At 42.5% G+C, this 23,488-nt stretch overlaps 1 protein-coding gene across 6 annotated transcripts in view; it reads left to right on the top strand.

Moving 5' to 3' along the window:
• Nucleotides 1-23,488, top strand: part of ANKS1A (ankyrin repeat and sterile alpha motif domain containing 1A) — a 156,381-nt gene that overhangs the window by 44,369 nt on the left and 88,524 nt on the right. For 4 of the 6 annotated variants that reach the window (XM_048826255.2, XM_048826257.2, XM_048826259.2 and 1 more), the window contains exons 2-10: nucleotides 2,093-2,173; nucleotides 3,558-3,714; nucleotides 5,508-5,570; nucleotides 11,431-11,727; nucleotides 12,340-12,415; nucleotides 12,726-12,827; nucleotides 14,011-14,106; nucleotides 17,176-17,372; nucleotides 19,496-19,585. In XM_048826255.2, the coding sequence (XP_048682212.2) occupies nucleotides 2,093-2,173; nucleotides 3,558-3,714; nucleotides 5,508-5,570; nucleotides 11,431-11,727; nucleotides 12,340-12,415; nucleotides 12,726-12,827; nucleotides 14,011-14,106; nucleotides 17,176-17,372; nucleotides 19,496-19,585 (1,159 nt within the window). The remainder of the gene's footprint in view (nucleotides 1-2,092; nucleotides 2,174-3,557; nucleotides 3,715-5,507; nucleotides 5,571-11,430; nucleotides 11,728-12,339; nucleotides 12,416-12,725; nucleotides 12,828-14,010; nucleotides 14,107-17,175; nucleotides 17,373-19,495; nucleotides 19,586-23,488) is intronic. The other 2 variants (XM_048826258.2, XM_048826269.2) reach the window with 1 other exon arrangement.

The raw sequence follows: 23,488 nt of genomic DNA on the forward strand, positions 1-23,488 counted from the left end.
CCCCTCCCCCATCCGGGGGGCTGCAACCCTCCTGGTGTACCCATGATTGAGAACCACTGCACTCGAGCTCTTTATCTTGTCTCTGTATTTGGTCCTAAGAAGTCTTGACTTTCAGGCCCCTAAGCCAGTCCCTCTGAGGATGGAATGCCTTGTACAGTTCTAGGAACAATTCTATCCTGGGGACCAGATCATCTTACGCACTGTCCCTAAGTGTGTTCTGAGGGGGAAGACAGCATGGGCTACGAAAAGGGAAGCCAATATTCTTGCGTTCCAGTCGTCAATGAGGTGTACAGCCTAAGGATTTATATTGTCTGTCTTCTGAGGTAGATATTGAGGACTATGCAGTTTATTGTGTAGGGATGTATTTGGATAGGACATTTAAGTAGAGGTCCCATCTTCTCTTTGTGCAAGGTAGATTTCATGGCTTGCTCTTCCCCGCCAGTGCCCTTGGCCGTTGTTTTTTCTCTACACTGCTTATTGTCCTTTATCTATGTCTGGAAGGCTTTTTATAACAGTCTAACCGCTGGATCACGTGGGTTCTCTTGATGGGAACAAACGTCAATGATGTATTTTGTGGCTGGGGAGGCCAACTTAAGTTTTTGAACATGTTTGTCAGAATGAGGGAAGCAAATTGTTTGGTTTACATTTGAATTCCTGCTTGGTCTACATAGGACTCCGAATTGGTTTGGTGCCCTTCCTGTGTTACCCCAGTTCCTTTCTGCTGAGTTGATAGTGTGTGGGGGGTGGCATTTTTCTGGCGAGCGGCCCATGAGTAATGACTGTTATAGAAAACCTAATGACTGCTTGTGTTGCCTGTGTATCGTACCATGAGCCACAGTGATTACGTGCTGTGGAGGAAATGATATTGTCAGCCCTGGTTCATAAACAGCAACAGTTCACTCTTATTTTAAGACAGTGCAACAGGGGAGGGGAGGAGGGCAACCAAGCACCAGTCCTGCTTCTCTTTAAAAAGCCAAACAAAAATGCCTATGGGAGCTGGGACCTTTCTAGGCTCAATTAATTAATCATACTGTACTTTTGAATGCATCGGTTTCAAAACAGGCTAATGTGCAGCAAAAAGGGGCTTATAAAAGAAGGCACTCTTAGAGATGGAAGTCTACAGCTTTCTTTGGAAGCATGTCTGAGTTCAGATGTACCCATCCCATCTTTTTAAAAGCAGGTTTAAGTGCTGGTGAAAGCTGCCAGACATGGCAGCCCTAGAAATTGAGTTCCTTTTACTACTACATCATGGGCAAGGGTAGTGCGCACTTCCTGCCCACATGTTCTCTCCCCTGGCTGTGTCAGTATATTTCAATCCTGTTCTAGATGGGCTGCTTCTAAGGAGTAAGAGAAGATTAATTCTCCATGGCCCATTAAGTTCTTGGTCTCACTCTGCCAACAAGGCAGGCCAGTTGTGACAGTAGTTCTTGGAGCTGCTCTGAGACCACCTACTTGTTTCACACAGACTCACTAACAGCTGTCAGAGGGAGATTATTTTTGGTCACCACTGACTCAGAGTGGACTTGCATAAGTGATCTAGAGATGAAACGTTCTGTATCCCATAACTAATCTCCCACTTACATATCCTTTAATGGTTTTTACCATTGAGAAAAGGGACCTCCAGCTGATGAAAATCCTTCAGAGAAGGGAGAGCATTAGTTGTGGGTTGATGGTGTGGGGTGTTGAACCTGTTCTTGTGGTTAATTTTTAGATAGACTTTTGCCACTGATGTTCCTTTAAAACTTCTTAATGATCTAATGTACTGTTGAGAAGCCTTAAGGATATTCATTGGTGAGGGAATAGCAAACCTCTGGCTGGAGAACTCAGATCTTTGGGAGGAATGCTGAGTAGTGAGTCTACTTAATGACTCTGTTGTGCTTTGTAACGTTTGTTACCCTCATTTAACACAGCATTGTGCAATATCTGTTCTCTGCCTTACTGCAGTTAATTGCAGCTGCCAGTCCATTATTATGGCTTGATTTGAAATAAGAGACTTAGCATAAGAACTCTGCAGAAACTTTTCCTTTTCCTTGCCAGCTGGCTGCCTCTAAATTTGGTACATGACTTATTGTTTGAGATTTTTATCTTGCAGCATCTGGAGGGGACCAAATGTGAACTGTGTTGACAGTACTGGATACACTCCGCTGCACCACGCTGCTTTGAACGGCCACAAGTAAGCAATTTTACTATAGTGCCTCTTACCTTAAAGTGCCTCTGGAGAGAGAGCGTGCGCTATACAATTCCTTTATTCACAAGTATTATGCGGCTGCCTCAGAGATAGAACAGGGCAGTGGTGCAGTACGACACCACCTTCAGGACAAGAAGTGAAGAACACCAGATTGCGGTGAAATTGTACAGGCATATTTTGCAGAATGCAATTAGTCAGACTTAAAATTTGGCTAGGATGCTTGGGCTATCTCGAACACACTTTCATCTTCAACCACAACTGATGAACGCCTATTGTTGTGGAACTCATCCAGAAGATGATCTCTCCAGGAACAGAGCCCCGTAGAATCCTACTGGTGTATGTGTGTTAATGCTGCCCCTATGTGCATGTCTATTACAATGCTGTCTCCAATTACTTGATCACATTTTCTTAAATACAATAACATGCAGTTTTTCTAGTCTTTAGTACATGTGTAGAATCTTGGCTAGTAGTGAACAGTGATAAGATGATGTATTGAAACTTAAATAGCTTTAAAAACCTAACTTTTTGCCTCAAAGCTTTTTTCCTCAGTTTTACTCGGCTTGTACCATGACCGTAGGAGCTTGCCTCCAATAGGTTTTTTGCACTGAGACACTCACTCAGACACTACCAATGCAGGTGTAAAAAGTGACTTACACCAATGCAACAAATTGACACTGGTGCGACTCACATTGCACAGCTGTGCAGCATGTCTGAAGAACAGGTTTCCACCAGTGTGACCAAAATGATCACAAGTTTAGAAAGTATGACCTATGTGGAAATTCTTCTAGCAAAGAGAAGGCTGAGGGGAGATACAAGTCTTCAGATAACAAGTTGTTATAAAGAGGATGGTGATCCAGTGTCCACAGAGGATAGGACAAGAAACAATTGGCTTAATTTGCAGCAAGGGAGATTTAACCTAAACCTTAGGTATTAGGAAAACGTTCTAACTCTTAAGGATAGTTACACACTGGAACAGGTTACTTGGGGAGGTTGTGGAATAGCCATTGTTGGAAGCTTTCAAAAACAGGTTAGACAAACACCTGTCAGGGATGGTCTAGGTATATTTAATCAGCACAGGGAGATGGACTAAGGACCTCTTGAGGTCCTTTCCAGCCCTACATGTCTATAATTCTTCGGCAACGCTTTGTGGGAATTTTTAAATCCACAAAACTTTAATTTTGATAAAAAGAAATTATTACTGTTCAGATTTGGGGTGTGTGTGTTGGTTTTTTTTTTTGTGGTTTTATGTTGTGTTTGTATACCACTGTTCTTGAGCAGCCTAAACTTTTTGGGTGCTAACTGCTAAACAGTACCCTTTTTGGTTATGTTGCGACTGAGTATCTTGGAGACTCATAGCCTTATTTTCCAGGGACGTGGTGGAAGTTCTGCTGAGGAATGATGCGCTAACCAATGTGGCGGACTGCAAAGGTTGTTACCCTCTTCACTTGGCAGCCTGGAAAGGAGACGCAGAGATAGTAAAACTTCTCATCCATCAGGGACCCTCCCACACTAAAGTGAATGAACAGGTCTGAATATCTTCCTCCTCCTTTTGGTGTCTAATGTACCAGCAGATTGGTACTCCTAGGGTGGAAAGGAATGTCAGCTGTACGACACAAGGTGCTGAGCAATTTGGAAATGGATGGGTTTGAATGTTGGAAACACTGTTATTTGCTGTGGTGCTCTAATGCTGATGGGTTAAATCAAAGTTTGAGTGGCTGGGTGTGAAAGTGAGCAGTCAACCACAGAGTGCCTGGGAAGTGGCGATCTGCTCTCCGACTGGGTTTTCAGAACAAACACTGGCTATTATTTATTTCCTCTCCAGTTGCTGGATGATTAAGTGAAGATTGCTAGTACTGTCAAAGGATATATACTGGCTCTTTCTGTCGGGAACTAATCAAAGCAGCGTTAAGTCTTTGGTTGACCCCACATGCCTAGTGCTTTTTTTTTTTTTTTTTAAGTACTTGTGCCCACTTGACTAATTGTGTGGGTTTTTAAAAGCATATGGCCTGCATCTACCCCAAATAAAGAACTATAACTTGATCCTAAAGCACAGTCCTCTCAATTGGATGAGATGATCAAGTAAGATAGCCTCCTTTCTGCACCCTGGTCTTTGAGTGGGATGCAGGTTGGCTTGGCTTGTATCAATCTGTTGTTCTGTGCTGTCTTCTCATCTTGGAGTGCTAACTTCCCTGTGTAGCTTTCCCATGAAAGCCTGTCGTGTTTTCTCCATGCATCTCTGACACAAATAAGAGTACGTGTGAAATGCATGTCCACTCACTTAGACAGGTGGCTGCTGGATATAAACAAATACTTAGTCCTGCTTTGAGTGCAGGGGATTGTCTAGAAGACCTCTCAAGGTCTATGGTTTTATGATTCTATGATTTTGCCCTTTAGCTAAGCATTTGGTTAAGGAAGCAGCCTGTTATTAAGTAATGTCCTCCTATTTGCAGACTGGGAGGCAAATGTGTTCTTTAGTACCATTCAGACTATCAGTAAACCTCCCCTATTATAGAGGTGTTCCCTAGTGGTTGGAGGAAAGGACTGGAACTCAGGAGTTCTGGAGTTCTAAACTTGGCTGAGACACATACTCCCTGTGACACCTTGCACAAGACGCTTAAATTCTCTGTTCCTCGTAAGTAAAATGGAGTTCCTTGCCTCGCGAGGCCATTCTCAGGCTGAATTAGTAGTTTGTAAAGCACCGTGAGGATGAAAAGTGCTGTCAATGCTAATTATTACCACTCCTTGATTAAGTAAGAATAGCTAAATGTGCACATCGAAAATGTCTTTGATTACATTATGTTTGGCAATCATGTTTCAGCTCCAGGCCTAGTAGTGCCCCGCAGCACAGCTGCAGGCAGCCAATCTGTTCTATTTAAATATATTGGTTGTAAACAGATTTAAGAAGCATACTCAACTGTTTACAATCAATCTGTGATGGAGTCAACCAAGTGATCATGTAAGTCTTAGTGCATCTGTTGCCTGAGGTTAGAGTAGGACAGGTATGAAAGAAACCTGTGCAGAAGATGGAATTGAGCGTAATTCTTCACGGTAATGTTTCTCTAATGTTTGGTCTTGAGTGGGAACCTTTGTTCATTTATAAAGTCTATTAAATAGCCTGCACATTTTATGTTTTAAAGGTTTGTAAATGCTGTGCACAGTGGTTCAAATTATGCAATCTACCAGCTGGAATGACCGGTGTAGTTAACTGGAATGAGATGCTATGTTGTCATCCCCACCCTTTCAGAGTCACCCATTGCTTTGTTGCTGTATCTCACCCATTTCATTGTCACATTTTTCTTTTTTCCTCTCCTTTTTGTAGAATACTCTTGAGATCAAAGAACTCAAAAAGTACGGCCCTTTTGACCCCTATATCAATGCCAAGGTGTGTACTTCGCTGTCAGGATTTCACTGCATCATTACTCCAAGCTGCACTTTCATGCATCCAGGTGTATTGTCATCTAGTTGGCTGATGCCTGCTTGGTTTCCAGCCACTTGAGGAACAGTAAAATGCAACCATTTATTTGTGGGTTTCTTTAAGCCAGTTCTAGAGAGATTATTTAGGGAAATCTCTTCCCTACTTTCAATACTTAAACATATGAGATTCGTGGTGATGGTCAATTTGGTTGGATGACTTCCAAAAGGTAACAATTTCATTAAAATGCTTCAGATTTTGTTTCACATCCTCAGATTATTACTGAGCAGAAATTGAACGAATGGGTATTTTTTTTTCTTGCTTAAAGATGGCTGCATTTTCTTCATGGGGTTTCCAGAGTGAATGACCAATCTCCTTTGTAGTGACATTATACTATTTTTCTAAATGGATAGCTAATGCTTTTGGTGGCAGGGGACAGTAATGTCTGTACCATCTAAGACCTCCCATTTTGCTTGTTGCATCGGTCTCTTGTTTTGGTGTTGAGTCCTTGTGTTTTGTGTCTGGCTCTTTATCCCCAGTCTTCTGTCCCTGTGTTTTTTTTGCCTGTTGGTTTTTCTCTCTGCTTTCAGGAAATCTTGATCCAAAAAAGGGCACAAAAATAAGAACTTACCATCCAGTGAAGCAGATTAAAATGTTTCTAAGGTCATTTGTTCTGTCTGCCAGTGGATAGACAGTAGTATTTTGCTCAGACACCTGCCGTGTTTAATTGAGTTTTATTTATAGCCAGGCTTCAGGCAAGTGATATAATAGCCCGCTGATTTATCATGAGATGATTCTGTTTTCAACTATCAACCCAGGATGGCTTCTGGACAAATCTTCTGGAGTCATCCAGCCATGGCAGATTTTAGTTCTTCAAAGTTCAGTTAAAAGTTCAACTGTGCTTGATCTGCAGTACCGTACACAGGCAGAGTTCTGGGGCTTGCCAGCTGATGGGGGAGTAGGGTGATTGTATTTGCAGATATCTGTTACAGGAAATAAACTCCAGTGCATACCTCTTTTTGAATAAAAATGTGTAACTGAAGATCACATTTTCTCCATTTTTTTTTAAAGGTGGAATTTTACAGCAACAAGTCTTTTCTGTGGAAACACATACTAAGGATGGGGAATTTAATGTGTTAAAAGGAGCTTTGTAAAATAATGTTGGAGTTTGTCAGTGTTTCTTGTGAAAAGTGCTGCAATGCAGTGCTACTGAGCTAAAATATCTCTAGAGATATTAAGTTAGTCATATCTTTTTTGTGGACTTGGTTTTTGTAAAGGATATTTTTAAAAGATTTTCCTTGGGCTCCTGGTGCACTGATCATAAGTTAAAAAGAGAACTGCATTTTATTTAGGATAACTTTTTCAAAAGCACCTAAGGCCCCTAAGTCCTTTAGTCACTCAAGTGTGAGCTAAGTGTCATTGGAAGTCAGTGTGACTTAGGAGCCACTGTTTCAAAAATAAGACTTGGGTGCTTCTGACAGGTTTAAAAAAAGATGCCTATCATGGAATATCAGGGTTGGAAGGGACCTCAGGAGTTCATCTAGTCCAACCCCCTGCTCAAAGCAGGATTAATCCCCAGTTTTTGCCCCAGATCCCTAAATGGTCCCCTCAAGAATTGAACTCTCAACCCTGGATTTAGCAGGCCAATGCTCAAACCACTGAGCTATCCCTCCCCCCTACAACTGAGCAGATGGTCCCTGCAATGTACGCTGCAGGTGACCTGATTATAGGGTATTCCAGACCTGAGGAAGCTGTGTATAATGAGTGGTATAATTAAGTTAAGGAGATGAGGGAGTGCTATCTTTGTTTTTGTAACTGTTATTTCCTTTAATTTGGCTAACTCCTGTGAAGAAACTGACCAGTTAACCAAAACCAGAGTAGAAAAGCTCTCAGTCCTGCAGTTAAAGGAAAAACAAGCTATGCCACACAAGTTCTCTGTATCTTTTTAATTGCTCTCTGGAAACAAACAAATAATGGAGATTGGGTTTAATGTGTGCTATAAAATCTGCATGGGCCACTGATAAAAGTGGAAGCATACCATCTCCAGTCTGCAAATAAAACTGGGCAGTGAACCCACCCGATGGATGGCCAGACAACTGGGGATCCTTTTTCTGAAATGTTTGTGTTTGGCAGTGTTGGGCACCTACAGAAATGGGAGAATCCGTTCAATCCTGTGTCCCGCGTGGAGTTCCTTTTTGCATTCATGGGCGTGCAAGGGGACTGCAGACTCTTGTGTGGAATGGTGATGCTGTAACTGATCCCAGAGCTTCTGGCTACTTCCCTACCCTGTTATATCGGAATGTTATGGCACGCTGCTTAGTGGAGAAGTAGCCTGGGTGTTGCTCAGCAAGTGTTTCTTCTTTCATCTTGGGATGCAATCACAGTGAGAAGGCTGTCTGTGTGTTTCAGATTGTATTTCAGTGAGTGCATGAAGGACTGGGAGCATAGCTGGGCCCTGCATGGAGGCTTTCCAAAGGGTTTTATAGCCTGAGAGCACTTTTTCTTAGAAATGCGCAAAGCAAGAAAGCCCAGATAATGTGTTAGGAGAGGGAACTACGAAAATCGTGGGAAGGTGTGTTGAAATGTTCGTATTGAATGCTCCAGTGCAAAGTGTCGTGTTTGTGAAAGGCATAGGATTCAGGTCTGATAAGGGGTATGGTAGGTACGTAGTTACCAGCGTTGGAAAAATTTACCAGACACCTACTAGCTCCAGAGGCTGATGCGTAAGCTGAGGCTTTTCCCCTCTTCTGCTTCTCTACTCAGAGGTCCCTGGGCCAAGTCTGGTAGGAAGCCCAACTTCCTATTCCCAACTGCTGTGAAGAGGGGCGGTGGTGGGATTGCTACAGGAGTGCTGTCCCTGGATCCTACTTAGGGTCTCCATTGTTCTTATCTGTCTTTGACTAGTAAGTCTGAAACATGACGTCTCACTGTCTCTGGCTCCTGGGAAGGAGTTTTGTCTCCCACCATAGAGTAACCAGGGGGTCTGCCCTTTTGTCATTCTCCACCCTCATTTGGGGTGGTGATTTGGGGCATGGAGGTGAGTCTCCTCTGCCCTGAATAGCTTCAGTGCTTGCCTTGGCTGTTGGGTGTTCATAGCTTTCCCCGTTGTCCATTTCTCTGCTCCCCACAGTGCATTTGTGGGTTTCTGATTTGTATGTTTGGTATTGGTTGCTCTGTGTATGTTTGCCCTAAATAACTTTCCGTTATTAACATAAGGGAAGTGATTTCAGGGTAAATGCAATCTAGGCTCAAAAGTCCAAGTGAGTGCATGTACAACGGAAAACCTGGATAGTGAACCTCCCATTTCTCCTAGTAGAAGGAGTGGAGACCCATGAAGATACCAGCTCTTGCTGTCTGCTGCTGAGACAATGAGCATTTATGCAGCTGAGTTCACAGGAGCTTCTGGCTCTCATTCAGTGGTGGAGAAAGACTTGGTTTAGATACTGTTAGTACAGTCTGTTTCATCCTGTGACCCCATATTAGAAAAGGAAAAAGGTTTAGGGTCCCATCCATAGTTTCAGGGCCTCCTCCCATCTCTCTGTAAGGAAAGAGAGGGTGGTCATGACCCCTCCCTCTTTGGACCAGATTGCCATCTGAAGGTAGAGGACCTAAGGAATACTTATTAGAAAATTATTTAATGCTGTTTCTGAGACACTCCTTCAACAGGTATACACTTCTGTATGCATGCAGTGCTGTGTGGATCTATTTGAGGGGTATGAATTTTGTGCTGGTGAAAGGTTCTAGGCTGGCAGCCTTAATGGTGGAAATTTTCTGCGCTCATGCTGTCTCTGGCAAGGAGTTTTCCCCTCACACTGTCCCACCATTGCGCCTGCTGGGAGAAATCCGCTCTAGGAGTGAGCACAACAGTCTCCGCACCATTCTGCAGAGATTGGGAAGATTGCTTAATGTTTGTGTGATGTGGGCACTTGCCTTCTGAGACCCCCCAGACTCGTTTCACTGTCATGGAGAAGCTGTTCAGTTATTACTGAGATGGGTTGGATTCCATCTGTAAAATGAGGCTAATGCTACTTCCCAACCATGGTAAATGCTTTGAGATGTACAGATAAGGGGTGCTAGGTGTTCACTGTTAGCAATTCAGTATCTTTCCCTTGCTTAACTGTACGTTGTGTCCTCTTCACTTTGCATTCACTGGCCTGGCTCCCCGTGCTCGCTTGCTTTCTTTATGGCTGCTTAGCCTGTGTTGTTACTCTCTGTTAAACTTGTACTCTAATAGTGATACCCTGCATCTCCCACACATTTCTCTTATAAATGTTGCTTATTTCTGCATGTGGCTGTTGAGGCTTCTCACTTCCTTATTCTGTTTGTTTTTATAAGTGAGTCATGACTGTAGAGGCTGTTTCCACAGCTCCCTACTTTCCTTATGCATTTCACGTGGCTGAAAAATGATGCAGTCAAATACCAGATAACCAATGGGAGTTTGCATGCATGAGTTTTGTAATCTTTAGATTGTGATTTAACACATTAGTAGGATTAAAGCACGTGTAGATCCCGACCAGTTCACAGCTTATTTCAATGGCAAATGGTGCAAAATATTGAGACTTTCCTCTGCAAATCATAATCCACAAAACACCATTCACAAAAAAAGCAACCTGGAAACCTTTTGGCCATATGCAATGAAATCTAGCTAGACAAAATAGCTATCCTTTTTTTAAAAAGGGAAGTATAGCAAAAAGAATTTTGTGCCACGGTTAGAACTGCTGTGAAAGCAGCAGAGAAAGCACAAGTTTGTACTGAAGGTTTTTGCGTCAAAGCAGACACCAGTAAGTACTTGAATGTTAAACAGAAATATTTCTGTGTATATAATACACAGTAGTAAAATTAGAAATTTTAATGGAGCTTATGAGTTGAAAGCAGACTGGCTTAAATCCAGGGAAGGTGTTCACACATTTTGCACCTGGAAATGAAAAATTTTTTCGGGTTGCTTGCCTATAGTTACTCTGCACTGCTGATTTTTTTTTTAACTTGACAGATGCTGCATGTATTAATTGGATCAGGCTTTCACTGTAGAGGCATTCACTTGTGGCTTAGACACTTGCCCACTGCTGAATTGAGGGCCTTGCCTCGGGAGGTCTGGTTGGCACAGAGCTGTGCTGCTCACTAAATTTCTTAAATTCACATTTTTGCATGTGATAATGTAAACATACTGCATACTTTCTGAAATGTTCTGCTTACAAGCTTCAGAATTGTAAAAGTGGAATGGCTGCAAAAGAATCAAAACCTCAGTCATAGGAGAAATGACTGGATTCTAAAAACAATTGAAGTTTAAATTTTAAACAATGGCGATTAAGTTACTGTAGATGGAATCCATACTGTAGTTTGCTTGTTACATTTTGCATTTACTTATTGTTATGGTGCCCAAGACTGTTGAATGCTTCATAGATAAGACGGGACCTTGCCTGCAAGAGCTTGCAAAGTAAATGACAATCCACAGAAACTTGGCAGTCCTCTAATTTTTATATGGCCTCTTGCTTTTGTGTTCAGTGCTTTGAAAGCAGAGTATATCTGTGTACAGCAACTGCTTCCCATAGCTGAGAAAGTAAAGGTCAGTTGATGAATGTTTTGAGACTTTCTACAGGCTTTTCTTGGGTGGGTTGGTCAGTTTATGAAGGGTACCTGTGCCTGATAAATGGGAGTAGGAACGTGACCAAAACACTGCTCTGGGCTCTTTATGTTCAAACGGATTTATTGCATCCCCACTACTTGCTGTTTGTCTTGTTTTTACATTTAAACTTCAATGGTTTTGAGAGTGAGGCACCTAAGGGCTCATTTCTTCAGTCTTCTGACCGCTGCTGTGTTTATGACCCTTCAGAATAACGACAATGAGACCGCGCTGCACTGTGCTGCTCAGTATGGCCACACGGAAGTTGTGAAGGTTCTCCTGGAGGAGCTGACGGACCCCACGATGCGCAATAACAAGTTCGAGACGCCTCTGGATCTGGCCGCGCTCTACGGAAGGCTGGAGGTTGTGAAGATGCTGCTGAATGCTCACCCCAATCTTTTAAGCTGCAACACTAAGAAGCACACACCCTTGCACCTGGCAGCTAGGAATGGACATAAAGCTGTAGTCCATGTCCTCCTAGATGCCGGCATGGATAGCAACTACCAGGTATCTTGTCAGTCAGTATGTGAATCTAGTGCAAGTGAAAGGGGTCAGAGAGCAGCTGGGGAGGCTGGAGTCCTCCCCATAGAAAAGGCACTGTAGTGGTAGGGCAAGCTTCTCGCTTCTCTTGACCTCTGTCCTGGAGGACTCTGCTTTAAGGATGAGAATAGCTCAGTCTCCTATTCAGTCCTTGGCGGTGTTGGGGGGTCCCTCATGGGGCAGATATACAGCAGTGAAATGTGTCCCCAAAAGGGGTGGAGAGAACTTGTTCTCTTCCTACCAAACCACTTCTGTTAGCACAGAAATAAACTTGTATGTCTTATCTGTCTTTCCTTCTGTGGGAGAACAACCACTCTAAATAAACTTTGGGAAGTTTTTACTTTGTTTATAATTCTGAGGCCCTCCTATGTTAAACCTTCTTCCCACCCCAAATTCTTAATGCCACAGAATAGCTTCTCTCACAGTGTGACTCCAGTAATGGGTATTGGTTGCAGTGAGTTGCTTTTGTCCGTGTACTGTGCATGCATCTACTTTCTTTCCTGTTTTTATCAATCCCTAAAATGTTTTAGGGTTCCTGTTCACAATCTGGGCTCATGGAATATTGTTTAATTTTTACAGACTGAGAAGGGCAGTGCTTTGCACGAGGCTGCTTTGTTTGGCAAGACAGACGTGGTACAAATATTGCTGGCTGCAGGTGAGAGAGCGACATTTTGACACAATAGCCTGGAGACGCTTTACCAGGAGCATGTGATAAGGGAATGGTGTATGGTGGCAACATTTTTCTCTTATCAGCCAGTGATGGAAGAATAGTTCCTCTGAGTGACTCATGGAAGAGGTATTCTCTGGGTAGTTGGGTCTTAGGTCTCTTTGGAGGAAGAATTTCTTTAACTCAGCCCTGGAAATGACGAGAAGAGCATCTAAGACATGACTCAGTTACAAGAAATTAGCTTTGTCGCTTTAGTCTGAAAATGCTCCCTCACCCTGCCCGCCTTTATCTCTTCTAGGTATTGATGTGAATATAAAAGATAACAGAGGCCTGACAGCTCTGGATATTGTGAGGGAACTTCCGTCTCAGAAAAGCCAACAAATAGCAGCTCTCATTGAAGGTAAATAGAGTGAGTGTGTGTTTCTAGTCATTCATACTTATTTTTCTGTCTAAATGTACATGTGGCTGTAGCCATATGATCATGTTCCGTGATCCCAGCCAACATCACAAACTAAGCATCTTCAGGCCAGGACAGTCCTTGGAGAGAAGCATCTAGGAATGCTGCCAGATGTCATGCTTTACCTCAGTTGGTGGTACTCTTTCTGAGTCACTGATTCTGTGCCCTGCCAGTGTTTCATCATGATGCTCTAGGAGGTGCCATCTTGCAGATGATCCTTAAAACAGAGGTCTTGATTACTTGTGGGAATAAAAGGCCCTATGACCCTTTGCACAAGGTTGGGGAGTTAACTCTGACATCCTAGCTAGATTCCCACTTGGGTAATACTTTCTCCTTTAAATTTTCTTTCAGTTGGATATGGTGTTTGTCACATCTTGCATGTAACTGTTCGTAATACTAAGCATTTGTGCAGAGTGTCATAGGTTAAAAGCATTCTGCAAACAAGAACTAATTAAACTTCATGCTACTCCTGTGAAGTTGCCAAATACTGTCCTCATTTTTACAAATGGGGAAACGAAGCCTGCTTGAAGACTGAAAGTTTTCAAGGCTTAAGTATCATGAGTGGGACACTTAAACTCAGATGTCTAATTTCAGGTGTTTAAACTTAGTATTTTTACCCTAGCTGTCTTGCTTGTTATCGTGGGTCCCTGACTAGAAACCATGTCTCTTGACTGTCCTGTGCTGGTCCACACAAGTACACTGCCTCTTCTCAATGTTGTATGTATCTCACAAAACAGCTACATAGTCATCTGCTTGATAAGGTTGGGTGTGCATCTTAATTAGTTGATCTGTAAAGCACTTTGTAGTTCTCTGATGAAAGGCATTCTGCAGAAGTTCAAAGTGTCATTATTCCTAACCCTGGACATGTGATTAAAGGGGTAATCCGCTCCTATTGTGTGAGCTGAGCTCCGAGATGTAACCCTGCACTTAGATTTCTTTTGAGCCATCTTAATATGTAGCTCAGCAGCTTTCAGAATAGTCACTTAGTTCTGATCCACAAGGTGGGAATGTGGCGTGCATGATATTGAACCAGGGAACAGGACTGTCTGCCTAACGTGGGTAAGTGGCAACCCCGCTGGTGAGCTTCTCGCTATTTGAATGTTGCTTTTTTCTCTTTCCTGCACAGATCACACAATTGGGAAGAGGAGCGCAAAAGCAGCAGAGAAGGCTCTGCCAACACCTGTCATTCCTGCCACTGAACCTGCAGTCCGGATATCACAGGGTATGAAATTTGCTGTCTGGGAGGCAGGGCTTGAGTTCCAGATGGGTGTGCAGATGACTATTTATGATTGCACTGCTCTCTGAGTATAGAAGAGATAAGGTTCAGTTATAATAGATCCAAAAGTCATACTTTGTGCCCAGAAAGCCAAATAGTCTGAAACCAATGATTCCCCTTCCCTCTCACCCCTGGTTCTTTAAATCTGACTTGCATAACAGATCCCATCTGTTGCCCCTGGGGGTGGGTGGATGCCTCCATAAATCCAGAGGGAGCTGCCGTTTGTTTGCTCTCGTCTTTGCTACTGCTCTGCTTGACCAGTAAAATGATCCATAAAGTACCAAACATATCCGGTAAAATCGACTGCAGTGCTTCCTATGTATGTGGCGCATCCTCCCTTAAAGAGAGTACCAAAGGATTGGCTGTGTTCCAGGGGTGCATGGTAGTGACACACAACCCTGGTGGAGACTGTCTGGTCTATAGAACAGGTTTTTATAACTGAGGGAAAAATCCTTCTCCAGCATTGATCAAGGAAGTCCAGGCTAAACACTGGTGAAGTCAAAAAAGGCTTATTGCTAGCATGGTTTGAGCAGTCTTGTGGGTAAGACATCAAACTGAACTGAAAATGGCAGCAGCTGTTCTTGAATGGGGCAACCCCTAATGAGTTTGTGTGGCCCTTGTGTGGGTGTGCCTCATGATATCTAAGCAGTGATGCATGCAGCCTAGATTGTTGTTCAGTTGCTAGGCCACTTCTTTTATTTGCTTGTAGAGTCAATTGATTTAAATCAAAACAATTTAAACAGAAATGTGGAAGTGAAAGGAACCTCGATAGGTCATCTAGTCCAGCCCCTGCACTAAGGCAGGACTAAGTATTATCTAAACTATCCCTGACAGGTGTTTAGACAAACATCTGTAGGTTAGACAATTTATTCTTAAAAACCTTCAATGATGGAGATTCCACAACCTCCCTAAATAACTTTTTTTCCAGGGCTTAACTACTCTTACAGTTATGTCTCAATGTCTAACCTCAGCCTCCTTTGCTGCAATTTAAGCCCATTACTATTTGTCCTGTCCTCAGTGGTTAAGGAGAATCCTCCTCTTTATAACAACCTTTTACGTACTTGATTCTTATCATGTTCCCCCTCAGTCTTCTCTTCTCTAGCCTAAACAAATTCAGGGTGAGTTTTTGTTTTGTTTCCCCAACCTTTCCTCAGATGTCATATTCTAGACCTTTAATCATTTTTGCTGCTTTCCTCTGGACTTTAATTTATCCATCTCTTCTGGTACCCAGAACTGAACACAGGATTCTAGTTGAGGGCTTTTCAGTGCTGAGTGGAGTGGGATAATTACTTCTCATGTCTTGCTTACAACACTCCTACTAATACATCTCAGAAGGATGTTTGCTTTGTTTTTGTATTAGTATTACATTGTTGACTCATATTTAGTTTGTGATCCACGATAACCTCCAGATCCTTTTCTGCAGTACCCCTTCCTTGGCAGTCATTTCCTATTTTGTATTTGTGCCATTGATTATTCCTTCCTAAGTGTAGTAGTTTGTCCTTACAGAATTTCATCCTATTTATTTCAGGCCATTTCATAGAATATCAGAGTTGGAAGGAGGTCATCTAGTCCAACCCGCCAATCCCCAATTTTTGCCCCAGATCACTAAATGGCCCCCTCAAGGATTGAACTCACAACCCTGGGGTTAGCAGGCCAATGCTAAAACCACTAAGCTATTCTTCCCCCCACTTCTCCAGTTGGTCAAGATCATTGTGACTTCTAATCTTGTCCTTTAAAATGCTTGCAACCCTTCCTCTCCCAATCCTATTCGTACACTCATAAGTGTACTCTATGCCATTATCCACATCATTTATTAAGATATTTAAGAGAACCAGACCCAGGACAGATCCCTGCGGGACTCCACTCGATATGCCTTTCCAGCTTGACTGTGAACCACCGATAACTACGTTCGGAGTATGGCTTTCCAACCAATTGTGCACCTACTATATATTTTCCTAATTGGTGCTTTGAGAAGGTCATGTGGGCCAATAACAAAAGCTGTATTAAAGTTGAGATATATCACATCTGCTGCTTCCCCCTATCACAAGGCTGGATATTAGGTTGGTTTGACATGACTTGTTCTTGACAAATCCATATCGACCATTACTTATTGCCATATTATCTTCTAGGTGCTTACAAATGGATTGCTTGATTATTTGCTCCATTATCTTTCTGGGTACCGAAGTTAAATTGACTGGATTATAATTCCATGGCTTTTCCTTATTCCCCTTTTTATATATAGGTACCAGAGTTGCCCTTAACTAGTCCGCTGGGATCTCTCCCGCCCGCCACGAGTTCACAAATATAATCGCCAAGGGCTCAGATTTCTTCATGATTTAAACCACCAAGTGGAAAGCTCAGTTTAAGTAATCAATTTTAATCAGCTTTTCTCTTTGTGCTTCAGTTATAGTTCTAAAGAAAGGTGCCTTCTCATTGGTTGATATATCCATTAAAGCATGTTGATTTACAACTAAATAGTCTTTACGGTAAACTTGGTACATCTTTTTGCTGTGGACAGGGTTATACTATATATACACTTGAGCAATTATATAGCTCAATATTTTCAGATTATTAATTCTACACTTTTAGTATGTTAGAGAATGACTGATATATTGCTTATTTACTAGATTTTTTTACTTATTTGTGTCAAGCTGCATTAGAATTATAACTGGAATTTTATTAAATACAGCAGCATACAATTTATTTTTATTAAACAAAATAACCTTAAATGTTTTAGATACGTAAACTTCTCTTATCGAAACATGGTTCAACGTTTAGGCCTTAACATATATTGTTAAATTCAGATTTATTTTTAAACACGTCTATTTTAAAAAGAAAAACTTATTATAATTTAAATAACAAAATCCAAAATATCTGATTTTAAACAAAAACAAAAAACCCTCCTCCCTTTGCAAATCATCAATTTTTATCCATGCGGCTTGCTTGTAGTCCTGATTTGTGTGGCTCCTGCTGTTTTCAACGTGTGATTGATGGGGCATTCTTCATTCCCTCCAGGTGATGTGGAGAAAGCAGTGACTGAACTGATCATAGACTTTGAAATGAACCAAGAGGAGGAGTGTCCTTATGAAGCTTTATACAGTGCGACATCCTGCCACTCATTGGACAGCCTGGCCAGTGGGAGGTCTTCAGACAGAGACTCTGTGAATAAGGAAGCAGAGACAACGGGTCTTAAGGCAGCAGGAATCAGGCCTGTACGTAGCCATGTGTGTTTTTATTTGTCTCTTTAAGGAATATAGAAAGTGTTTATCTTCATTCCCATACACTACCGCACTCTTGATACAGGCTGAGTACCCAGCTGCGTAGTTGGAAATAAGTTTTAGATCCACCACTAAGCTTGATTAGAGCAATCAGGATCTCCTCCGTTTCCTGCTTGGGATGTGTGTGCTCCCTCGATAGTATTCCCTGCGTGTAACCACTCCTACCGTCGTCTGTCAGTTTTTTGTCCAAGTCTGTAAGAAAAGTATGGCCATGCTGGGCCAGACTAATCGTCTCTTTAGTCCAGTATCCTGTCTTCTGATACTTGTCAGTTGCAGATGGTTCAGAAGGAATGAACAGAACAGGGCAATTTATCAAGTCATCCATCCCCTGTCATCCAGTTCTAGCTTCTGGCGGTCAGAAGTTTAGGGATACCTAGAGTGTGGGGTTGCATCCTGGACCATCTTGTCGAATAGCCATTGATGGACCTATCCTCCAGGGACTTATCTAGTTCTTTTTTTTGAACCCAGTTATGCTGTAGGCCTTCACAACATCCCCTGGTAAGGAGTTCCACAGGCTCACAGTGGATTGAGAGAAGAATGTTTGTTTTAAATCTGCTGCTTATTAATTGCATTGGGTTACCAATGGTTCTGGTTCTGTGTATCCAGCATGGTGTTGGGCCGCTGAGGGGGTTTTATACAGTGAGTGTCACTTACTTTGTTAGGACGTATTTTTGTTTATGGTTTAACTCCTTGGCTATAAGGAAACTTCTGGAGTCTAGTATGATTCTCAGAGTTGAGACATTTTTCTCCTCTCTTGCCACCCTCTACCCTCTCCAAAAGGCATGTAATCCAGTCACCTTTGAATGCCCAGTTGTAAAATAAAGCTGATTTCCCCAGATGCTTCAGCTGTTGTGATTAGCATTGGCAGCAAAGTTGTTCTGCATGTCATTTGCAGACAGAATCCTGCAAGGGGCGCTGGAGGCTTTGCAAGTGAAGTGTGTAGTCATTGGAAGGTCTTTTTCAAAGAAATCAGCCTAACTAGCCTTCTGTTAATTGCATCTGCTGGGGCTTTAGTAGCTGGTGGCAACCTTTTGCCATGGGGTGGGTGGGACCTTGGCTCATAGCATGTTGTCTGTGGTTTTTTATTGGGAGGTTGAAGTGGGGGAGTTGAAGCAGATAAGAAGGAAATCAGCAATGAATAATTTACCAGCGAGGTGGATGTTGAAACCAGCTTCGTACAGTTTCAAAATGAGAACCTATAGAACCTCTTTTTCCTCTAGTATATCTGCTACTGGAATAGTGATGTGAGACCAATCTAAAAAACAAGGTTTAGGAAAACTTCTGCCAGACCCTTTCTACAAGTGTAAAACACCCAAAGCAGAATCCTGCCATGAACCACCGCTAAAAGTAGACTAAGTCCGTATATGGGGACTTTTTGTAATAGTGCCGCCTTTGAGGCTAAACTCATCCCATACAGCCTGCACAGAAGGTCAAGTTTGCCAAACTGGGATGGGAAGGGGGAAGAAGTGCTCTGAAAAGCAGAAACTGGTTGGAGTTCCCCCAAAATCTGCTCAGGATTTGGAGCAAGTGCCTGAGCATCCATGCTTGCCAGTAGGTGCTGCTGCTGGAGAGAGCATGAAGTATCTAGAGTAGTCAAGATATAGTGGAAATGCAATGAGCGTATGGCAGGATTTTTAGAGCTGTTTAACTGTCAAGTAGTAACCCTGTAGTGTTGTGAGGAATGTGGTCCAGGGAAGTCTCTTAATGTCCCGTGTGTTCTCTCATAACTCAGCACACCTCTCCAGAACGTATTTATTCCTGCTAATGAGTAACATAAGCAAATTATCTAAACACTCTCCCTTTCTCGCAGCTTGTACCATAATAATGAACTAATCCTTTGCAACTCCAAGGAGCACAGAGTCAGAAAGGTGCTTTTGTGAAGGAGCATAGGCACCAGCCCAGCTGGGAATCTCCCAGCCGTTAGGGCAAACCCTTTTTGCCGTCCTTCACTCTAAAAAGTCTTATCAGGGGACAGAGTTTCCCTTTAAGCATATAAGAGGGGGCTGAAAGGAAGGAGTTTAAAACAAAGCCATTAACGGTGGCCTTTTTAACCGCAGAGAGAGCGTCCACCCCCTCCTGCCAAGCCACCCCCTGATGAAGAGGAGGAGCATGTGGAGAAGAAGCTAGGTCGCAGTGCTTCGTGTGAGGTACGCAGGCGTTATTGGGGGCTTGCTTTTTGCAGGGGTCGGTGGATGTGTGGTTTAAAGATGAGTTTTAATGGTCCGGGAGGAGCCAAATATGATGATCTTAACTCCCTTGTGAATCTGATCATGAAAGTGAAGGATTTGCTGTGTGAGGCAATATTACTGGCAATTTGATATGGAAACTTCCCTTATGAAACTCTGCCAGTGCACTTCAGTCCTGACCTGAAACCCTTCCTCCAGTTTCAGACTTAAAGTCTCTTCCTAAGGGAATTCCCATCAGGCAATGGTTTTGTGATGTGGACAGTTGTCAGCTATCATGAACCCACTAAATATATTTTCGTTTAATGCCGAAGCCTGAATTTGAATCCGGGTCTGCAGAGATGTGAGGCCATTAAATCGTGTTGCATCTTAGCTCCCAATTATGGGTCAGATACTTAGAGGTGTAAATTGGTGTAACTTCAGTGGAGTTGAACTGATTAATACCAGCTGAGGATCTGGTCCATTGCGTGTGTGAAAGAAATCTCCACCTGCAGATGTCTAGTCTGTATATGGTGCTTTGTGATGCCAAACTTGATCGTGCACATTGAACTGTTTGCAGTCTGTCTTGTTGCTCATTTTGCCAAATTCCCAAAACTTCAGATGAACAAGCTCTGCAGAAGGCACTTAAATGAGAAAACCCCCTTAATGTGTAGTTGGAGACTTCTGCTGACAAAAATAAAGATCCCGAGAGAACCTCGCTAACTTCCTGCTGTACTAAAAATCTTAAGCATTCCTCAAGTAAGATATATGTAAAGATACAAGTTGAAAGTCTTTTCTGCCTCCCTCCTCTTGAACGGACTCTCAGTTCACCAGACACTTGGATTTAAATTTTTATCATCTGGTTATCTTGATCTGCTACTGTTTGGAGTACAGCATATATATGCAAGGTGTCAGTGAAAATGTTGGCTTTAAAAAAAACCCACGTAGAACTGAGCAGTACGTCTGGGGATATTTTGGGGGTAAAATCAATTTATTAGACTGTTTCACGATGGCCTATTGAACGGGTTTCGCTGGCATTACAAATGGTCTTTCAGATTAATTTCATAATCCTTTCCACATGCCTGTCTTTTGGTTGGGGGTGTGCGTGCGTGCGCACGCGTGGGCTGGGGAAAGGAGTCACCAGGTAATTTGGAAGCAGAAACTCTGCTTATAAAGATAAGCATAATGTACATGATCTTGATCATAATTACAAAACACTTGCTCTTACCGTTCCTCCATTAAAGGTGAAGTGGAAACATGATTAGCTATGGGAAATCTTGCTGGCAAACAGATGAGTGCACAAAGTGATTCTTCAAGGGCATGTTAGTTTGAAACCAACTGCAGTGATATCCATGCACTGACTGTGTTATTGTAGCTGGTCTGGTATTGATTACTGTAGATCAGATGATAAAACCGTTTTATTTCAAGCGGTTATTCCCGCTTCTTATACTCATGCTTTCCCAGAATTCCTTTCAGGATAAAATTTTCAATGCTTGATCTCTGTCTGAAGAGAAATTTTTTTGGGGGGAGGGGTGTTAAATTTGAGAGAATTCCTAGTTTTGAATTGAGGATAAAAATGCAATGTTTCCATTCAGACTGGACTAAGTCATGACTGACATTCAATCCTGGCCTGTATGGCCCTCATGGTGGAGTGCTCTTGACCAAGTTAGAAATGAATGTGATCAATAACAGTGATACTGTTAGGCAATTGAAAAGTCATCCTGGAGCGATTTTAATACAATAGCTGTAGAAGATTTTTAGCAGAGCCCACTGAAACCCTGCCCTATTGTCATATCACAACGTATGTTCTCGCTGCCAGGTCTGTCCACCACAGGGGCAGCTGCTGGGACAGTGTGCCCTAGGAAGACTGTAAATGTCTCATTGAAACACATGACACAGAATCCTCATCTACCTCCTCAAAACCTGCCATAACTTTAGGGACAGGAAAAAATCATGATTGAGAAAATTACACATTATGGTATTCTTATTTTTTAACTGAACTCTATAAATGCCAAGCTTTTATTTCAAAACAGCCTTTTATTCTGTTGCCATGAGACAACCTTCACAGTGTAAGCAGTTATTCCTCACTTATGCACCATGACTTTCACCACTGAGAGATGTTTTGCACTTATGTGCAGAATAGCTGATTGCTCATAGCTGACTAGTGAATTTTTTCAGCATCAATAGAACCCTTCTGTCTCTGTAGCCTAATAAGAGACTGAAATCTCAGACAAGACTTCAGTTCATCTTTTATTTACTACTCCCATCACCAAAATGGGAAGCTTAGACACACCTAGTTTCAGACAAAATGTGATTATTCCAATGGTATTCTGTAGTTCTCTGGCTGGGGGGGAGAGAGACCGAATTAGAGCCACCTGTTTTTTTAAGTTGAAGCAATAAATCCTAAAGGCAGCACAGACCATTAAGAGGTGAATTACAGGAAATCATCCAGATCTGGGAGTGTTCAATGTTTATAGGGTTAAGTATGTTTGACAGGGTGTTTTCAAACACTGACTGGGTGGTGGCTCCTAATGAATAGGAATAAGGAGTTGATTACCTACTCAGTCTAATGTACTTCGGGAAATGAACCATGTGCATGCATGATGGATGAGATGTTAACTTGAATTTCCTTCTGCCCATCCCTGGTGCATGTCTAGATGGAAGTTAGATAGCATAGGACTTAAGGTCTGTCTTCTTTCACTTAAAGAGATTCAAATGTCAAATACCTCGTGCAAGTCATTGCTGAGGGTAGAAGGTCCTAGATTTGTAAGGTTCACCCCTCTCTTCTCTCTCTCCCCCCCCCCCCCCCAAAAAAAAAAAAAAAAAAAGATCATCAGAGCCGGTGTTGGACTCTCAGGACACAGTGCAAGATCTACCTATTCTCAGTGCTTTGGGGATGTATATAAATACCTACCTCAGAGGAGAGATGTAACTCTTAATGTTCAGCGTTTCTGAGACCCTTACTCAGACAGATGCTGTGAATAGGCAAAGCCTAGTTAAAATAACAGTGTATGTTCTCTAACCAGCCTCTCCCATCGAGAGGAGGTACCCAACTATACTTGAAGCAGTGTGGATAGTCCAGCCAGTAAGTTATGTAAAGTGCTTGCATGGTTTGAAACCCTCATTAAGTAAACTGTGGCTTGTTAGTCCAGGCCATTCTGTTAGTAGCCTATCCTGGCAGTTTAACGTAACAGGCAGTCACATCATAGCTTAGACTGTAAGCTTTTAGGGCCAGGGTCTGCCTCTCAGTGTTTGTAGAGCACCTAGCAAACAGAGTTCTCATCTCAGTTGGGACTGCTGTGGTACAAATTGTAGAAAAGCAAAACCACTTTTTTTCTTGAGCTGCATCAGAGTGGGGAAAATAACAGTAAATCGGGTGTGCTGGCTTAAAAATAAAATATCTGCTCTAATGCCCCCAAACATGCAAGGTCTTAATAGTTCTAGCAGAAGTGGGAGGGAGTGATGCCTTCCTTTCAAAAAGGAAGGTGGCATACTGCACACTTGCCGTTCCAAAGGCTGCTACTTGTCATGCTCCTGTTTTAAAGCCTTCATTCTTTGGAGGCAAAGTAGCAGTGAACATTCCAGCACAGTTAGCCACGTTCAGTGCTCATGGATTCGGTGCATATAAACCAGGTGGAAATGGTCACTTTCTTGTCATTAATTTAGCTACCAGACTGAACATTGCAAATGGGTGAGTGAGACTGGGTGCAGTGATGGGTGACTTGTGGTGGGATTATTCGCAACATGAAGTGAGAAGCCAGTCCTATGATCTGAGTGCTGACTGCCGACTGCCCAGGCTAGTGCATGCCTATTACTGAAGGTCTTTCGTTCCTCATTTAGGGCTCAAGGAAATCAAGGTGTTTTGACTGCAGATGCGCATGTAAATGC

Source organism: Caretta caretta, chromosome 21, assembly GCF_965140235.1.
Source record: "Caretta caretta isolate rCarCar2 chromosome 21, rCarCar1.hap1, whole genome shotgun sequence".
NCBI lineage: Eukaryota > Metazoa > Chordata > Testudines > Cheloniidae > Caretta > Caretta caretta.